At 52.3% G+C, this 18,013-nt stretch overlaps 3 protein-coding genes across 5 annotated transcripts; all 3 read right to left on the reverse strand.

The window, feature by feature from the left end:
* Positions 1-3,133: 3,133 nt before the first annotated feature.
* On the reverse strand, positions 3,134-8,049 carry PYCR2 (pyrroline-5-carboxylate reductase 2). 2 transcript variants are annotated; one of them, XM_061185361.1, is made up of 7 exons: positions 7,814-8,049; positions 7,443-7,513; positions 5,354-5,533; positions 5,038-5,259; positions 4,728-4,820; positions 4,379-4,542; positions 3,134-3,824 (listed from the first exon to the last, which is right to left on the reverse strand). In XM_061185361.1, the coding sequence occupies exons 1-7, from the start codon at positions 7,878-7,880 to the stop codon at positions 3,659-3,661; spliced, it is 963 nt and encodes a 320-aa protein (XP_061041344.1). In that variant the 5' UTR covers positions 7,881-8,049; the 3' UTR covers positions 3,134-3,658. The 2 variants fall into 2 exon arrangements, with proteins under 2 accessions (XP_061041344.1, XP_061041345.1); XM_061185362.1 differs by lacking the exon at positions 5,354-5,533.
* On the reverse strand, positions 6,179-7,048 carry LOC133087753 (small ribosomal subunit protein eS1). Its single transcript, XM_061185358.1, has one exon. The coding sequence runs from the start codon at positions 7,011-7,013 to the stop codon at positions 6,219-6,221; it is 795 nt and encodes a 264-aa protein (XP_061041341.1). The 5' UTR covers positions 7,014-7,048; the 3' UTR covers positions 6,179-6,218.
* A 6,701-nt stretch (positions 8,050-14,750) lies between the features above and the next one.
* LOC133087757 (left-right determination factor 2) lies at positions 14,751-17,976 on the reverse strand. 2 transcript variants are annotated; one of them, XM_061185364.1, is made up of 5 exons: positions 17,727-17,976; positions 16,830-16,858; positions 16,612-16,727; positions 16,086-16,328; positions 14,751-15,114 (listed from the first exon to the last, which is right to left on the reverse strand). In XM_061185364.1, the coding sequence occupies exons 1-5, from the start codon at positions 17,974-17,976 to the stop codon at positions 14,751-14,753; spliced, it is 1,002 nt and encodes a 333-aa protein (XP_061041347.1). The 2 variants fall into 2 exon arrangements, with proteins under 2 accessions (XP_061041347.1, XP_061041346.1); XM_061185363.1 differs by having other exon boundaries at positions 16,612-16,858.
* Between the last annotated feature and the right edge of the window lie 37 nt (positions 17,977-18,013).

Here is an 18,013-nt window from a genome sequence, read left to right on the forward strand (position 1 = left end):
TTAGATATGCAGAAAGGCCTGTCTACACCATCGCGAACGGTGAGGGAAGCACAGTGAGGCTCTCTGGTGTCCCTCCCCAGAGCGTTGCTTAGTAATGGTCACGTCGGGACAAGGATGAAGAAGGGTGTGTTTGCGCCCCACGCGGCCTGCCGGTGGGGATCAGTGGAAACGTTTTAAAATCTTTTAACTATGGAGATCATGCCTGCTTATTGCAAGCAACAATCTAAAGCAAAATAAACAGAGAAAGAAATCAAGTGAGAAGTCAACCTCAATCCCACATCCCCAAAGTAACTATTGCTAACATTTGGGCCGGAGGTCTGTGCCCCCATTTCACAGGAGAGCAAACCTGAGGCAATAGATGAGGGAGTGTTTGGGGGGTCCTGAGAGAAGCCAGTTATGAAACGAGGGCTGTGCCTGCTCTAGGCCCGGCTGCCCCCAGAGTCCAGGTGGGAGCAGTGAATGGGGGAGGGCAGGCAGGGGGTTAGTTGGCGCCCTTCCTCACTCTTACCCATCTCCGTGCTGCCTTTCCCTCTGCCTTCCCGTGTTTTCCGCTTCTCCTCCCTGTGTCCACGTCTTTCCTCGGCCCTTGTGCAACTCAGAACAAGGACCAAGTCTTCCTGACTGCGGCACGCCCAGGCCTCACAGGGCGCTTGGCGCAGAGGGAGTGCTGCGCACGTGCTTCTTAGGAAGGCTGCCCTAGCCTCTCACACCAGCTTTTACTCCTAAAAGGCGTCAGGAGGCATTCACAGGCTTTTCTGGTGGCTCGGGCCCCAGCCTCTAGACCCTCTGTCCAGGGTGTCCTCTGCAGCTCCAGCCCCCGCGCCCGTCAGCCCTGTGAGGAGGCGGGCAGCTGAGAGGGGCAGGCCTGAGGCCCCGCAGAAAGGCGACCGGAACTGATTTCCAAGGGGTGGCCCTCTTCGCCTACGCCCTGGAGGACTGGGGCCGCAGCCACCTTGGGTGAAATCTAGTCTTGACCACACCTGGTCGAAGCTCAGAAGCAAAGGGTAGGGGGTCCTGAGCAGGTGAGGACTCACCTGAGCCAGGTGGACCCTACACACCAAAGCATGAGCCAGGGTCTGGCAGTTAGTAGGTCCTCAGTAAATGTATGTTGGTGGATTTAGACCTGGGAAGGAGGTGGCCTTGCAGCGGGGCGGAGGAGAGGAGATGAAGGGCAGTCTCCTGTCACCTAAGACAGCTTGCCAGCAGGCTTGGTGCAGAAAGGACAGAATTTGGTATCAGACTTGGATTTGAGTCCTGGTACCACTTCCTAGCTAATTAAACCAGGTATTGAACTCGGGCCACAGCAGTGAAAGCCCAGAATCCTAACCACTATGCCACAAGGGAACTGCCTATTTCCTTTTTTTAAAGTTTTATGAAGTGTAACTTACATACCATAAAATTCATGCACTTTTAAGTTTACAATTCAATAACTATGTACAGAGTTGTGCAACCATTGCCATAATCTGATTTTAAATCACTTCATCACTCCAAAAGAAACCCTGTCCTCGTCCCATTCCCACCCCAGCCCTAGGCAACCAGTCTATCTCTATAGTTGCATTTTCTGGACATTTCATGTAAATGAAATCATATAATCAGTGGCCTTCTGCAAGCAACTTCCTTCACCTAACATGATGTTTTTGAGGTTCATATGTTATACCATGTGTCAGTGCTTCCTTTTTATTACTGAATAATATCCATCGTGTGGGTATAACACATTTTATCCCTTCACCAGTTTTTCAACATTTGGGTTGTTTTCACTTCTTGGCTATTTTGAGTAATGCTGCCACAAACAATCACGAGCAAGTTTTTGTGTGGACATCTGTTCTTATTTCCCTCGGGTAGGCATCTACAAGTAGAATTGCCTGGTCATATGGCAACTCTGTTTAACCTTTTGAGGAACTACCAGACTGTTTTCCAGAGTTGCTGCACATCCCTACCAGCAATACACAAGGGTTCTAACTTCTCCACATCCTTGCCAACATTTGTTATTATCCTTTTTAACTAGAAGTCACACTAGTGGGTGTGAAGTGGTATCTCACTGGGTTTTGGTTTGCATTTCCCTCATAACTAATGATGTCGAGCATCTCATTTGCCATTTGTAAATCTTCTTTGGTGAAATGTCTATCATCTTTTTGGGCCACTTACTTAACCTCTTACTCTTAATTATACCCAGCTCCTAAGGCCATGAGACTTTACGTAGAGAGTTTGCAAAGGGGCTGCCATATAATGAGGGCTTAAAGATGACAGCTTTTAGTATTGTCGTACTCGTTGTCACTTTGGCCCCCTAGGAATAAGTTGGAGTTGGGGCCCAGCTGCCCTCCCTCCTCAGGGGAGGGTGAAGGATGAGCTCCACTGGCACAAGGGTCCACATGTTCTAGATGTTCTGCTGAGCAATTCCACACGATCTCATTTCATACCCACCAGAACCTTTTGATGAAGCATGACCTCCATATTTCTAGGGATGAAACCTTGAGGTCCAAGATATTCAGTACCTTCTCCAAGGTCGCCTAGTTGAAAGTGGTGGGAACTAAGATGTGAACTCAGAGCTGACGCTAAAGCCAATGCCACAGGCAGGAGCTGGTGGGGACAAGCGCCAGGCACACGGACTGCACGGGGAGACTGCAGGCTCAGTCCAGCTGTGTAGACGGCCCCACGACTGATGAACAACTCAACTGGAGTAAGCTGCTTATCCCCTTCAGGCCTCAGCATCTTCTATAAAGTGAGAAAAAGAATAGTTCCTCCCTCGGAGGGCACCTGTCTGGATCCGATGTAGTGCCTGGCCCACTACAAGTAGGCAGCTTCCTCCTTTGTGTCTGGGCTGCGGCCAGCCCCCCACCAAGGCCACTTGGCTCTTCTTTGCCCTGAGCTTTGGCCCATCCTAGAACACAGTCTCCTGACCCTGACCCTGACCCTGACCCTAGGGGCCGGGCTGGAGCAGGGTGTCTTTACAGCTCTCAGGGCCTGGCCCCTTATTTCCTCTCATCCCTACTTCTTGCCTTTAGGCTTCTTGCTCCCGAAGCTGGAGCACCTGGAGAGGGCCTCGAGTTCTCTAGAATGATGACTTAAGATAAAGCATAAGAAAAGCAGGGTAATAAAAAATAAAGCTTTATTAAAGCAGCTAAACTTAGCAGCACTGAATAACACACTTTCAATGGTATACCTCTGAAGCAAGAGTTAAATATAACTCAGTCTAATACGTGCATTTCTGATTAACTGTGATAATTCTAAGTCACTCACTTCTTTTCCATTTACCAATTCAAACAGAAAAGCTCTTGTCATGTTTTGTACCTCTCATCTCCTTGACTTGGCAACAAACTGACCCTGCCTTGGGCTCCAGCTGGAGGACCCCAGTTGAAGGGGTCATCAGCTGAAGGTCTCCAGACCTCCCTATGGAGCTGGGGCTCTGACTGGAGTCCCAGCCTCTCTCTCCTGTAACCGTGTGAGGTGTGCAGGGCTGCATCTGGTTTCCAGCGTCAACCACCCCTTCAGAGCACCTTCTAACCCGAGACAGGAGGGGAAACTAGTGCTGCTTGGTCTGAACAGACTTAAGGAGGTTTTATCACAAGGACCCGAAGACTGACTGAGCCTACCCCTGCACTGCACAGCGCCCCTCATCCGAGGGCTCCGGTCACAGAGAGAAGGGCAGACCGAGGCTGCCTTAGTCCTTCTTGTCTCCTGGGACTGGGCTTCTTGTGAGGAGCTTCCCTGAGCTGGAGGGAGTCAGTGAGGTCACTGTGCGGGAGTCCAGCTTCACTCTGTCCAGGAGGGTCTTCTTGAGGGCAGCTGGGGAGATCTTTTCTTGGTCGGCCATGGACTGCAGCTCTCTGCAGACAAAGCCCCAACAGGTTGAAGGAGGAGCCAGAGCTGCACGAGGCTTCCCCATCCACTTAACCCCCAACCCTTGCTGACTTGGTACCAGCCAAACTTAGAACCCCAAACCAAAAACTCCCCTAAGCTTCCTAGAAGTGCTATTTAACTAAGTAGGGGTTACTACATAGATGTAGAGCTTTAAGTGTTATCTGTGATCAGATGGGGAGAGAGAGTGTGGAAAAATCACAGGACTGGAGGTCAAAGACTTGAGGTCGAATCCTGCCTCCATCACTTACTAGCTGTTTGACCTTGGGAAAAGCTGTATCTCTAAACCTCGACTTCCTCATCTGTAAATCAAGCTAACCCCAGCTATCAGAACTGTGTGAGAATTAAATGAAGGCCTACAAACCCTTAGCTAACAAAGTCTACTAAATCATGGTTATTAACAGAGCACAGACTCCAGCACTGGTAATAGGACCAAAGATGGCAGATTCTGCAAGACGGCGTGCAGCCCATACTGGGGCTGGCTGGGAGTAGAGGGCCTGGGCAGAGAAGGAGAGACACCCACCGTGTTTGGATGCAGGAGGCCTCAACTGCGTTGATGAGCAGGGAGCGGAAGCCCCCACTCTCTAGGACGTGCAGGGCGTGGATGGTGGCCCCCCCAGGGGAGCAGACATTGTCCTTGAGCTGGCCCGGATGCTGCTCTGAGTCCAGCAGCATCTTGGCAGCCCCCTAGGGCAGGAAGGAAGCATTAGAGCAGAAAACTGCTGGTGCCCCTTGAGATGAGCTTATCCACACCCACCGCTCCTCCCCAATCCTTATCCCAGCTTCCCCACCAAGCCCTGCCCCGGCCCAGTGACCCCTAAGAACCCCATCCCCACACTGTGGTCCAGAACACGCAGGCGGAAGATACTGACCAGCAAGGCCTGGGCCCCCAGTCGGACAGCCAGGCGCCTCGGCAGGCCCATCTTCACCCCACCGTCAGCCAACGCGTCCAGGGCCATGAACGCCTGTGGAGACACTCACTGAGCCCTGGGGCAGCAGGCACTCAGGGGCACGCCCTAGGGTCTACTTCTCCTGATGACTGGAACTAGCTCCAAGGGTTGACCTCCTCCACCAGCCTGCCTTGCCCAAGAGGTGGGTGACACCCCCAGCCCAGGCCTGCCTGCCAGCCCATCTTGCGCCCCTGGGTCCCCGGAAGGCTGCGTAAGTATATGAGGGCCTCACATAGGCAGGCCCGCTGCCGCTGAGCCCCGTGACGGCGTCAATCAGGTCCTCCTCCACCTCGGTGCAGAAGCCCACGCTGCTCATGAGCTGCTCCAGGAGCTGCCCATCCTCCACCAGGGCGTGGGTGCCCGTGGCGTACACTGTCGCGCCCTCTCGCACCAACACGGGCGTGTTGGTCATGCAGCGGATCACCTTGGGGGCCGGCTGGAATGCCATCAGCTTCTGGGGTTAAGGCAGAGGGCCGAGTGAGTTGCCAGTCCCACTAGCACCCACCCCTCCTCCCCTCACACAGGACTGCCAGGGCCGAGATGGGCACCTTCTCGACAGAGCTGATGGTGACACCTGCCGCGCAGGACACCACAATGTGCCTGGCCTGAACGTCGGCCCCGATCTCGTCCAGGATGAAGGGGATGATGTGTGGCTTCACGGCTAGGAACAGGACGTCACTGTGCCTCACTGTCTCGTTATTACTCCGGGTCAGGTTCACACCCATCTTCTGCGGGAGGAGACCACTGGGCTCACAGTGTGCAGCAGCCTCACTAGGCCCAGGGCCTCCCAAGGAGCAGCTGAACCCCCCGACAAGCCTGGAATTCCCTGCCCCTCAGGGTCTGCCCCTACCGCCACTGCAACAAAGTTTTCCAATGTTGCTACCGGGCAAGTGAGCATAGGTGCTGGACGCGGACAAGCTTCCCCATGGCAACCAGGAAATAGCTGTCCCCCATCCCCACCACTTCTCTGGCACCCAAGGCACCCCTCTGCCAGGTTAGAAGTCTCCATGGCTGGAAAGTGGCAAAGGGAAAGGTGAAATGCTAGTAGTGCCCAATGGTCGGAAGCGAGGCCGTATCCCAACTCCAGACACTTGTTCATCAGCGTGCGGCCTCTGTGTGGTCCAGGGGTGGGCTGGAGGACACCCATCTCTCTAAGACTCCACACTGAGAAGCAGGGCCCTCCAGTGCTGGTAACATCAGCCGTCCCCGGCACAGACACCGCCTGTCGCCTGCCTCATTAGACATCCTCTCCCACACTGCTCAGGTTTGGGGTGAAGACTTGGGATATTCTTTTAGACAGAGGAACAACTAACCTGCCAGGTTCCTTCCCAACACGCTCTTTTTTTTTTTTTTTTTTTTTTTTTAAATATCACAAATGAGGTCTTTTATTAGTCGCCATTGAAAGTCTGATTTTTAAACAGATTCCTGGACTGGTGGCTCATATCCATCAGCTCGTTCAACTTTAGCACCTGTCTCGTCCCCAGTAGCTTTTCCAGAACTACTGCCTTCACCATGTAGCTCCATGAGTTTTCCCAATTCAAACTTGGGCTTCTTCAGCATTTTTACTTTTCTAACAAAGACATCATGGAGTGGATAAATAGATTGGCAGGCCTTTTCTATGTCTTTTCCAATGCTGTCTGGAATCAATTTATTGACCACCTCTTTCAAGTCATTTGTCTGCACCTCTCGGGTCATGATTTCCATCATCTTCTTGCGGATCTGGCGGACCTGCTGGTGCTGGGCATAAGAGGTCTTCCGAATCTGATTGTTGCGTTTTTTAGTAAAACCCACACAGAAGAGACGAAGCAAATATCCATCGGTAGTCTTGACATCAACGTGAGCTTCAATCATGGTCTGCCATTTTTTGACCATGGAGCACATTTTGTCACGGGTAAGATCCATGCCATGGAAATTAGTCAGGCAGTTTTTGCCCTGAACATCCTCAGTAATAAGCTTGAATTTTCTAAATGCAACTTCATCGTTCTGCAGATCAGCAAGGCTCACTTCAAACACACGACCCTTGAGGCCATCAGATGCGATTTTGGTTCCTTGAGTTCTTGTGACTAGTGTTTTCCCAATATTTCTTATATTGAACATAGCTGGTGCTTTCACATCATACCAATCTTTCTTAGAAAATGGGTCAACCACTTTCTTCTTGGCTCCCTTTTTACCGCCTTTCGTAAGGCGCTTATTCTTTCCGACCGCCATATTGCTGCTCCGAGAGCCAAAAGGCCAACACGCTCTTTTATGCCTCAGAATAATTCAGCTAAGTGGCTATTGTGGTCTCCATTTTATAAATGAGGAAACTGAGTCTCAGAGTAGCCGAGTACCGTAAGGCCACTTAGCCAGTGGATAAAGAAAAGTGAGTATTTTATTGGATACCTACTATGTGCCAGGTGCTTTCCATACATAAAACCTCAACTAACCTTCTCACCACCCCAGTATCTGGAGTGGAACCCAAGTCTGTCTGCCTGGGTGCTCCCACCACCCTGAGCTGCGCCATGGAAGGTGGGAGATTATGATGCTCCTGGTGGGTAGGTCAGCGCCGACCATGGACCAGCACAGGGGCTCAGCTCATCAGGCCATCCTTCTCCTGGGCCTTCACCCTCTTCCCCAGTTACCCCCTGCCCCACCTACCCTGAGCGCGGACACTGTGGGCAGGTCCATGTCCGGGGAGCTGGCTATTATCTTGTGAGCCGACAGGATGCCTGCAGAAGACAGGGCTTTTCAACTGGGGATCATGGCCCACCCGGTTCCCATGCCTTCCCTGGGAAAGCAGAGTCAAAACCCACGACGTTCTGACCGTTGTGGAGAGGGCTGCTAGTGTCCTTCTCCCCGCTCAATCCCTTGTGCGAGCATGACTCTCTTGCTGCTTAAGAGGAGTTTCCTCTCCCCCAGCAGACACAAATTCCCCTTTCTTCATTCATTCACGTTCGTGGGGTGGAGGGCGGTTCACAGGGTAGGCTAGGGACCGTCCGCACATCCGCCTCCCGCCTCCAGGCACTTACCTGCGGCCGTGAAGCCCCGCACCAGGGCACAGGCCAGCTGGCCAGCGCCGATGAAGCCCACGCTCATGGTTCCAGGCTCTGCGTCTGCCGGGCCGCCGCAGAAGTCGGCTCACAGGTGCCCTAAAAGAAGAGTGGAGAACGGAGGGCCCAGCGGGCGCAGAGCCCCGGAGGCGAATCCCGGCAGCTGCCCGCAGCTTCCGGGCCGGATCCCGCCAGCCCTCCTCACTCACACTCACCGACTGCGCCGCAGGGGCCCAAGTGTCCCCGCCCCTCCAGGGCGACCAATCCGCGGCCGGGACGAGGCCGTGTGCCCGCCTCCTGCACACGGGATTGGCGGGTGGAATCTCGGACGCGGCGCGCGAAGCCGGGATTTCCGCCTCGTGTGGGTCCCAGCCCTGCGGGCCCGGGAGCCCAGCTTTTGGAAGCTGCCTGGGGCTCAGGGCTGAGGCCGGGTAGAGGTCTGGCTAATGTTATTCCTGGTGCTGGCCATGAACCGCACCTCGAGGGCAAGAGGAGCTCTCCAGGTTGCTGATTTGAGGGGACGAATGTGACGCTCTTGGCGGGGCTTCAGACAGGAGCTTGGGGACCTGTGGGCTCCGAGCCAGGCGCCTCGGTGCGCCCGGGGATTATCCGGGTTGGAGCTGGGAGGCCCCCGGCTGCCGCCCGCTCCCTCCCGGCCCGCGCAGGGCGGCGGCGGAGGAGCCGCGGTTACTCACTTGAACTTCCGTGGTTCACGCGATTGGTCTTATTAACTAGATTGCAAATAGGGTTAGTTCCTCTGTTTAGGAAATGATGGGCTCCTTAGAGCCTGACTAAAGTAACCCCGACCACCGCCACTTGCTTTAAAACCCTCCACAAATGTGATGTTTACTTTTTCATCAGTAGTAAATATAAGTACTACGGGGAACAGGTGACAGAGGAAGGAGATGGCGTCTCAAGAGGAAGGCGTCTCAGAACAGCAGGAGAGACCGTTGGTTCCCCACCGCCTCTCTCAGTCTTTCTACAGGCCTTTCCGTATAATCCACACCCCACCCCCAGCAGCGGGCTGCTTTCTGCAATGTTCCTCTAGTTGATCACGTCCAGGAGGACAAGTCCCTGGTTCTTGAGTTTCTGGACCCTTAGAAGTGAGGACCAGGGACTTCCCTGGTGTTGCAGTGGTTAAGAATCCGCCTGACAATGCAGGGGACACCGGTTGGATCCCTGGTCTGGGAAGATCCCACATGCCCACATGCCGCCGAGCAGCTAAGCCGGTGCGCCACAACTATTGAAGCCGCGCGCCTAGAGCCCGCGGGCCACGACTACTGAGCCCACGTGCCACAACTACTGAAGCCACAGCAATGAGAAGCCCGCGCACCGCAATGAAGAGTAGCCCCCCCCCCCGCTTCCTTTGCAGCAAGGAAGACCCAACACAGCCAAAAATTAATTAACTTTTAAAACGTGAGGACCAAATATTTACTATGAAGCAAAATTACATTTCTATAACTTTCTCTGATTAGGAAAGTAATACATGTATATTGAGAAAAAATTTAGAAAATACAATAAAAGTAAAAGTCAAAATCACCCATAGCCATACTTCCTAAGGATCATTTTCTGCAGACATTTCTTGGTGTGTTTCCTTACACGTTATTTTGTATGCATACATACCTTTTCCATCGTTGGAAATAAATGATATACATGTGGTTTTGAAATTTCTATACTAGATATACAATAAATATTTTCCAATGTCACTGAAAAGTTATTCAAAACAAGATTTTAGTGACTACTTAGCGTTCCATTAAATGGATGCACTGTACTAATTTAGCCATGCTCTCAAAGATCAGCATTAGGTTTATTAATTCATTCAATATATATTTATTGAGCCAGTTTCTGGGGATCCAGCCACGAACAAAACAGACAAAAGTCCTTATCTTCATAAAACCTATATCAATTTTTAAAATTATTGTTCATACTACTGTGAGAAAGTCTTTGCCTAACTCTTTGACTATTTCCTTAGCCTGGATCCCTAAAAGTGCGATCTCGTGGTTCAGTGTGTAGAAGCCTTAAATGCTTCCCATAGTGGCCATGTTGCAGCCCAGCCTAGCTGTCACCAGCATGGGCTCTGACACCAGAAACCCTACAGCTCAAACTAGCTGAAGGAAGAGGGGGACTTCTGACACAGCCCTTAGGAAAGGTGCCGAGGAGCACACTAACAGGAGGAGCACCTACATCATGAGGACCTTGGGGACGGGAACCAGAACTCCCTAATGGTGCCTGTGCTTCTGAGGGATGCTCGGGTTCCCCATGGTCCACTGGGAGGCTGCAGGGCCCCCTGGCTGTCTGGCTCTGGCCTGCAGTACAAAAGGTTGTGCACCGAGTGTGTGTGTGCGCGTGAGTGCGTGTGTGTGTGTGTGTTGGAGTGGGGTGAGGTGTAGGAGACACCAGTATCTCACACCTGTCAGTCCCCTTACACACATCCATCTCTTACCTGGTTGCCTTGGTAACTCCTGCCTCAGCTTCCAGGAGTGGAGGTGAAATATGAGGAGGACTGGAGAGCCTGGGAAAGGAGGCCGAGTTGGTGGCCCCCAGTGCTGGCTTGATTCCCAGCCAGGGCAGGCCACGTAAGACAGGGAGCAGCCAAAGCACTTGGTCCTCCTGACTAAGCTTGAACATGTGAACTCCTGACCAGAAACTGGCTATTTTTTGTGGTACTTTGTGATCTTTTTTTTTTTTCATCTCCAAAGTTTAAAGTTTATGCGTACAAAGTTTTAAATATATATTTTAATTGTAGGCAATCCCATTTCATTTTCTTGTAATGACCTTGCTGACTCTAAAGGCTCATTTCATCTGCACAACGGCCCCCGCCGTGGCTCCCATGGCCATTATGTTTGATACCTGTGAAGTTCCTTTGGGTACAAGTGTTGGATGGATGAGATGAGACGAGATGAGATGAGATGAGATGAGAAAAGACCCGTCCTCCCCACCCAGCCACTTAAGACATACCCTCAGGAAGCCTGGTGCTGCCATTCTGCCATGGACATATACTCTCCTTCTCTGGCACCTGTCTTCTTGGGTGCCTACTCTATCACTTTACTCCATCTGAATAGAGAAGTCCAGAAAGAAAACGGGGAGTTCACTAAGCTTCCAGGACTGCCCACCTCACTCCTCTCCTCTGATCCTCTCATCCACCAGTCAGATGGGTTCAGCTGTTCCTGCCCTTCCTCCCTTCTCACTCCCCACCCCACGGTCCTGCCCCCTCTTCACCTCCAGCTGTCCCAACAAAGTGGACAGTGCTTCATTTCTGCCTTCACTTGTCCAAGGTCTTCACTCTCAAGGCTTCAGGGCATCCTTCCTGGTCTGTCTCTGGATAGCAGGCTTATCTTCCTAAGAATGGAGATGATCCAGGGAAGGAGGGCGAATCCTGAGCTGCTCCTAGCCACTCAAATGGCAGGTCCCCTGGACTCCTAGTCCTTCCTGATATAGGAATCTCCAGGGAGTCACACTTTGCACGCATTTTTGCCTTGTTGTTGTTGTTCTTATACCAATAATCCATGTTTATTGTAGAACAATTAGAAATTAGGTCAAATGGAAAAATGAACACTGCCTTTAATCCCACCACCTAAAGAGAATCAATGTGACTCTTTTGGAATATGACTCTACACCTCTTTTTCATATGCGGTAAGGCACACCTTGACCTTGATTTTTTTTTTTTTTGGCCATGCCACGCGGCTTGCGGGATCAGGCTTTTTCCCCGACCAGGGATCGAACCTGGGGCCCTTGGCAGTGAGAGTGCTGAGTCCTGACCACTGGATCACCAGGGAATTCCCTTAACCTTGATTTTTTAAGACAGGTACGTACTCATGTTTTATGTAAACAGGTCAGGTTGTGTATGAACAGGAGATTCAAAAACCAAAACAGTTTTGTTTTAAGATGGTGGGATTATGGGTGGTTTTCAATTCATTCAAAATTATCTTTAACGTTGTTACTTTATCTATTCAGTGGAAAAAAATTGTAATTACAGCTCACTTCTAATGGGATTTGGTTCACTGTCCGTATTAGTTTTCTGCTGCTGCCATAAGAATTCACCACAGGGGGCTTCCCTGGTGGCGCAGTGGTTGAGAATCTGCCTGCCAATGCAGGGGACGCGGGTTCGCGCCCTGGTCTGGGAGGATCCCATATTGCCGCGGAGCAACTGGACCCGTGAGCCACAACTACTGAGCCTGCGCGTCTGGAGCCTGTGCCCCGCCACAAGAGAGGCTGCAACGGTGAAAGGCCCGCGCACCGCGATGAAGAGTGGCCCCGCTTGCCGCAACTAGAGAAAGCCCTCGCACAGAAACGAACACCCAACACAGTCAAAAATAAATAAATAAATAAATAAAATGCTGGTTTAACTCCTAGAGAGTTTCATTAAAAATATATGTATAAAAAATATAATACAAATCTTTAAAAAAAAAAAAAAAAGAATTCACCACAAAGTTAGCAGCTTAAAACAAAACGGATTTGTTATCTCACATTCTGTGGGTCAGAAATCTGAGTGGACCCAACTGGCTTCTGTGCACCAAATCAAGGTGTCACCTGATCTGGGTTCTTACCTGGAGGTGCTGGGGGGAAATCGGCATCCAGTCTCGTTCAGGTTGTTGGAAGAATTTGGTTCCATGTGGCTGTTAGGACTGAGGTCCCTTTTCCTTGCTGGCTGTCAGCTGGGAGTCATTCTCACCTTCTAGAAGTTACTCACGTTCCCTGGCTCATGGTCCTTTTCATCTTCAAACCGGCAATGGCAGATTGAGTCCTTCTCAAGCTTTGAATCTCTTTGACCTCCCCTTCTGCCTCATCTCTCCTGCCTCCAGTTGGAGAGAGTTCTCTGCTTTCATGTGATTAGATCGGGTGCACCTGCATAATCCAAACCAATCTCCCTATTTTAAGGTCTGTAAACTTAATTACATTTGCGAAGTCCCTTTGCCATGTAACAGAACATAGTCACAGTTTCTAAGGATTGGGGGGCATGGACGTATTTGGGGAGAACATTTTGTCTACCACATTGTCTCCCTGTGTGGATGAGCACATCCTTACATTTTGAAACGAAGCTGATCTCCTAGATATTTCTAGCTCGCATGGGATGATGTGAGCAGTCCCATCCTTGCTACTGATTGCATGGGACTGGTTGGGAGTCCACAGACCTTTTAGAGCCACAGATACATCACTGAGAAGCTGGTAGAATTCTTTAGATGATTTTGATATCCTTCTTGTAGAGAAAGCGACTGTATGCGCTGGTACTCACAACATGCCAAGTGGCAGTTCTTCATTTTGATGTCTTAGAGAGGTAAAATAGCCATTTAAAAGTCAGAGACAAATCTTCTCTCCCCATCTCCAACAATATTCTTGCCAAGTCCTCAAGTCCTGGCTGTCCATAGACTAGCTCCTTTTCCCCTTTGCTATTCAGTTGCTATTAATTAGCTTTGTATGCCAAAATAGAAAATCCATGAACTTCAATAAGTCAGGCATAAGGAAACCCCGCTGAGCGGGAAAGGTAAATGTAGGGGAATTGCCAGATGTGGCAGCTTCCAAATGACATGTTAACTAATGCCTGTGTCATCAGCAGAGCATGGGGCATGCTGATCTCTACCCCACAGATTTGCATTGCCTCAGCCTTGATTTCTTCATCTGAAAAATGGGAATAATAATACCTACCTCAAGGAGTAGTTGCAAGAATTAAGTCATATAATATATATGAGGTTGCCTAGCATAGCTCCCAGGTTCAGAGTGAATGCTCAGTAAACATTCGCTTGCCCGCCCTGTCCCCAGAACCACTATTGCAAAGGTTGAAGTGCTTTCTAAGGAGATGGCATATGTGAGTGATTGTTTACAATACTATTTTTGGAATGAGAGTTGGAGGGATATAAATATTACAAATAAAAGCAGAATCTAAACCGTTATTACAGTCTTCAGCGCCACCTAGGGGTTGGGGGTCCTTGGTCACGCCCATTCTTCAAATCATTATGTCGCTCTTATTCCCCATTATTGCTCCCTCTCTCCTACGTAAAGGACACTAGAAATTAAATACAGAGACACAGAGTGAAACATCACTTTTATTTCAGCAGATTATCTACATTCGATTGTTTTCTTTTTGCTAAGTTAAAAAAAACAAACACGTAAATACATGTGGGTTCTGGTGATAAGTTCTCTAAAACAGTGGGGGAAATAACCTAAATATGCACAGGCAATGCTCTGTCTCTGGAGGAGCAGAGGAGTGGGTGAGGTTAGGGCTGTCTGATCCCCAGGGCAATGAAGTCCTAGAGCTGAATCCCAAATCCTCCTTTTTAAAAGGAAATGGTGGCCCAAAGGCTTCTGCATTTGTTTGAGGTCACAGTTTATGGCCCTATTAGATCCAGAAACCAGGTGTCCTGATACCCTGTCCACTGCCCCTAGCCTAAAGCCCTTCATCCTCCCTTCTAGCACTCTCTCAGGGGACTGGGGACCCAAGTATATGTACAAAAGCCCAGAGTGGATCAACATTTTGGTGAATGGGGGTTCTTTTTAGACCTCCTCCCCACCTAGGGGAAACAGAGGAATTTTTTGTTTTGTTTTAATTCATCATATAATAGAGTAAATCGGTCTATTTTCCCACTTCTCATTGTAGGGTCTGTTGTCCCATACTCGGTTGAGAATCTGCTAGAGAACAGAAGCTCCTAGCTGACAATCTGTCCATGCTCAGCTATATCCTTTAACAAGTAGGCTGGGATTTCCTTCTACAGCTCTGCAATCGGGTTGCATTAATTACTCATGTAAGTGCTTAGGGTGGGTGACGGACAGGAGAGCAAGAAATGGAAGAACACACAAGAAAGGTAAAATAGGGGCACTCAATTGGGGCAGGGGTAACTTGCTAAGTAGAAAATTAAGACCTATGTTAAGACCTGCTTTGTGCACGTGTCTAGTCAGAGGCCTCCATGGCTGCACCCCACACCTACGGCTTCAGCTTCCTTGGTACAGGCGCCCCATCCGAGGCACAGCTGCACTTCTGCACCCTCATGTTGGGCAAGCTGACCACCTGGGTCCTGGGCTTGCCTCCCTCCGGGATGCTGACAATCATGGGCAGCGAGGTCGTCTCTGAGGCGATGCACTGTCTCGGCCCCAGAAATGGCCACTTGAAGGTCAGGGGCTCTGGGGGCTGCTGGCAGGTGCCCACACACTCATAGGCCAGGAAGCCTGGGGGCTCCAGGACCCAGTTCTCAGCCCACTTCATCCCCTGCAGGTCAATGTACACCTCCCGGCGGCAGCAGCGGGTGCCCTCGGTCACTGGTGCCTTAGGATCACAGTTTCCCTGAGCTCTGTGGGGGGCAAGGAGAGGCAGAGTCAGAGGTCAGCTGGGAGGGCAGAGGTCAGGGGGCCCAGGGCAGGGCTTAGTGGGGCATCTGGAGGGAGATTTATGATTCATCTCTCATATTAAAAAGGAACTGGTTATTTGTGATAAGTGGTGAATGAATAAACATATCCAAATATAAATTATAAATCAGGTACTGTTTACTAAAGGTTTCCTATTACGCTAGGCACTGAACTAAGTACTTTACATATATTATCTCAGATGATACCTGCATTTCATCCTCAGATGAACCTTGAAGAGGTTCCAGTATTATTCCTATCACACATGAGGACACAGAGACCCAAAGGTGTTAACTGACGTGCCAGAGTTCCTGCAGCAGTAGAAGGCAAAGCTACATGGACCCAGACTGTATGATTCCAAAGGCCTGTTATTAATCACCCTACTGCACAGCTCCATCCACTCCAAACAGCTAACTTGTCCCAAGAAGAAAGAACTCACTAATGCCAGAGGAAAGCTGTTCAACCTTAGCAACCGCTAATGCTAATATTTTTCAAAGAATTAATCAGGGAAAAGGGTAGAGTGAAAACAGATGATTACAATAATGTATATGTATCAATGACAACATAAAGCTCGTTGAAAATATCTGAAGTTTTTTGGTTTTTGGTTTTTGGTTTTGTTTGGGTTTTTTTGCCAGTCGGTTGGCTTGCGGGATCTTAGCTCCCCGACCAGGGACTGAACCTGCCCCCCCCGCCCCCCCGCAGTGAAAGCGAGGAGTTCTAACCACTGGGATGCCAGGGAATTCCCTGAAGATATTTTCAATAAAATATTTGAATAATAAAAATTTTTACCATTAGAAACTCTTAACATGTAGTGGGGAATCAGTTGCATCCTGGGGCTATCTGCATCTGCCCCCCAGCTGGTCCCCGCCGCCGTGGGCCTGGACCACCCAGTCTACTAGAGTCCTGGCCCTGCACCTACCCATAATCCCTGAGGTCCAGGGTGTGCAGCTCCAGCTGGGGCTCCCGCTGCCCGGCGCCCGACGGCCCCTGCGAGGCGAAGCGGACCAGCCTGTGGGCGCTGGAGGCCAGCGGGCCCAGGTGCTCCCGCTGCACCGACACCTGCAGCAGCAGCGGCTGCCGGGGCCGGCGCAGCTGCTGCCAGAAGTTCACGGCATCCGTCACGTCCAAGGCCTTCCAGCCGCTCTCGTGGACGGACACCAGCCTGCGACACCGCACGGAGACACAGGCCCGCGCTGAGGGGTGGGACTGGGACGGCTGGGGTGACCCCGGGGGGGGCCCTCTCCCCCCCCTCCCCCCTCCCCCTCCCCCTCCCCCCCTCCCCCTCCCCCTCCCCCTCCCCCCCCTCCCCCTCCCCCTCCCCCTCCCCCCCCCAGGGCCCCGGCCGGGACCGCGCCGCCCCTCCTCCCCCAGGCCGCCCCTCCTCCCGCGCCGGGCCCAGCCCCCCTCCTCATCCCCGCCCCGCACCCCAGCCGCCACCTCCCCACCTGGAGTCGATGAGGGAGGTGCGGTTGGAACCGTCGTCGCGGACGTGCAGCCACTGGACGGTGACCCGGGCGCGGTCGCTGCGCGGGAAGAGCCGCTCGTGGCTGCGGAGCGCGGCCTTGGGGACCGGCTCCTGGAAGAGGCGCAGCACGGCCTGCACCAGCTCGCTGTGGGGCGGCAGCCGCTGCTCCATGTCGAACACCAGCAGGTGCGAGGAGACCTCGGACACCAGGAACCTGCCGGCCACCTCTGGGGACACGAGCGGGGTCAGCGGGGCCCCTCCGGGCACCAGGGGAGCTCTGAGGGTGGCAGGGCCACTGAGGTGGTGGCCAGGCGGGGAGAGACCAGCCCCTGTTCTGTCTCCCTGGGCCAAGCCCAGTTACCTGAAAATCCCCCTATAGGTCTGGGCCTTGTTTGTAACAATCTCCGCCCAGCGGGAAGGCTGGCAGTGCTGACAGGGCTACCTCAGCTGAGATGCTGAAGATCAGAATCCTCACCTGGGGACACCTGGCCTTGGGTCTAGCTCTGGGCACTGAGGAGGTGAGTCCAGGCCCAGGGAGGTAAGAGGCTGAATAGGACTCAGGACGGCTGCATCCCTGACAGCTGAATAGCTCGGCGTTACGCTACAGTGTTGTCCCTACACCTTTTCATCCACAATAACGCACTTTAATATTCACAGCGCTGGGAGATGGGTCAGCTACAGTCACACCAGTGCTCCGGAGGAACAAACAGAGAAGCAAAAAGATGATTCTAAAACCATTTGCTCAAGGTCAGGCTACTAGTGGCAATGTGAAAATGGTACCCCGGAAGCCCTGACTCTACGCCGGCTCCCTGAGACTGCGCCAGGGTTCTCGCCACACCCACACGCTCCCATTGGCTCTGCTTTCTCTTCTCCATCCTCATCTTCTCTGATGCCTTAGCTTTGGTCCAGCTCCTCCTGGCCCCGAGGGGTGGGGCCCTCAGTGCAGACAGAGACCAGGGGCCGGGCCCAGCCTTCCTCACAGTCCATGGTCCCTCCCCATCGCCCTGTGGACCCTGCGCCCCCAGACTGCCTCCCCAGAGCAGGCCCTCCCCCCCACCGCGAGGACCAGGCTGCAGCAGGGAGGGAGGGCCTCACCTCGGAAGTTCTGGCTGAACCTCTTCCCCCGGGAGCGGGCCCCGTGGCTGCGCTGCAGCAGGGCCACGTACTGGGCCCTCACGTGGGCAGGGATGACCAGCCTCTCCGCATCGGCCTCGTCCAGGACGGGAGCCTCGCTGAGGCGCAGCTGCCGCAGCAGGCTGCCCAGGACTCGCTCCTCGGTCAGGGCCGCCCCGGGGCCGGCCAGGGGCAGCGCCCAGAGTGCCCAGCAGAGCCAGAGGGGCCGCATGGTGCTACTCGGGAGAGGGAGGGGCAGAGAGGACGTG

The sequence above is a fragment of the Eubalaena glacialis genome, chromosome 3, assembly GCF_028564815.1.
Source record: "Eubalaena glacialis isolate mEubGla1 chromosome 3, mEubGla1.1.hap2.+ XY, whole genome shotgun sequence".
Lineage (NCBI taxonomy): Eukaryota > Metazoa > Chordata > Mammalia > Artiodactyla > Balaenidae > Eubalaena > Eubalaena glacialis.

Excerpts from the sequence above, each read along its gene's own strand:
- LOC133087757 (XM_061185363.1), bottom strand. The coding sequence starts at position 17,976 with ATGCGGCCCCTCTGGCTCTGCTGGGCACTCTGGGCGCTGCCCCTGGCC. Across the intron at positions 16,859-17,726 it reads GTTCAGCCAGAACTTCCGAG|AGGTGGCCGGCAGGTTCCTG; the intron begins GTGAGGCCCTCC and ends TCGTGTCCCCAG. Across the intron at positions 16,329-16,611 it reads ACCTCCCTCATCGACTCCAG|GCTGGTGTCCGTCCACGAGA; the intron begins GTGGGGAGGTGG and ends GCGGTGTCGCAG.
- LOC133087753 (XM_061185358.1), bottom strand. The coding sequence starts at position 7,013 with ATGGCGGTCGGAAAGAATAAGCGCCTTACGAAAGGCGGTAAAAAGGGA.
- PYCR2 (XM_061185361.1), bottom strand. The coding sequence starts at position 7,880 with ATGAGCGTGGGCTTCATCGGCGCTGGCCAGCTGGCCTGTGCCCTGGTG. Across the intron at positions 5,534-7,442 it reads CCACAGTGTCCGCGCTCAGG|AAGATGGGTGTGAACCTGAC; the intron begins GTAGGTGGGGCA and ends CTCCTCCCGCAG. Across the intron at positions 4,821-5,037 it reads GCGGCAGCGGGCCTGCCTAT|GCGTTCATGGCCCTGGACGC; the intron begins GTGAGGCCCTCA and ends GTGTCTCCACAG.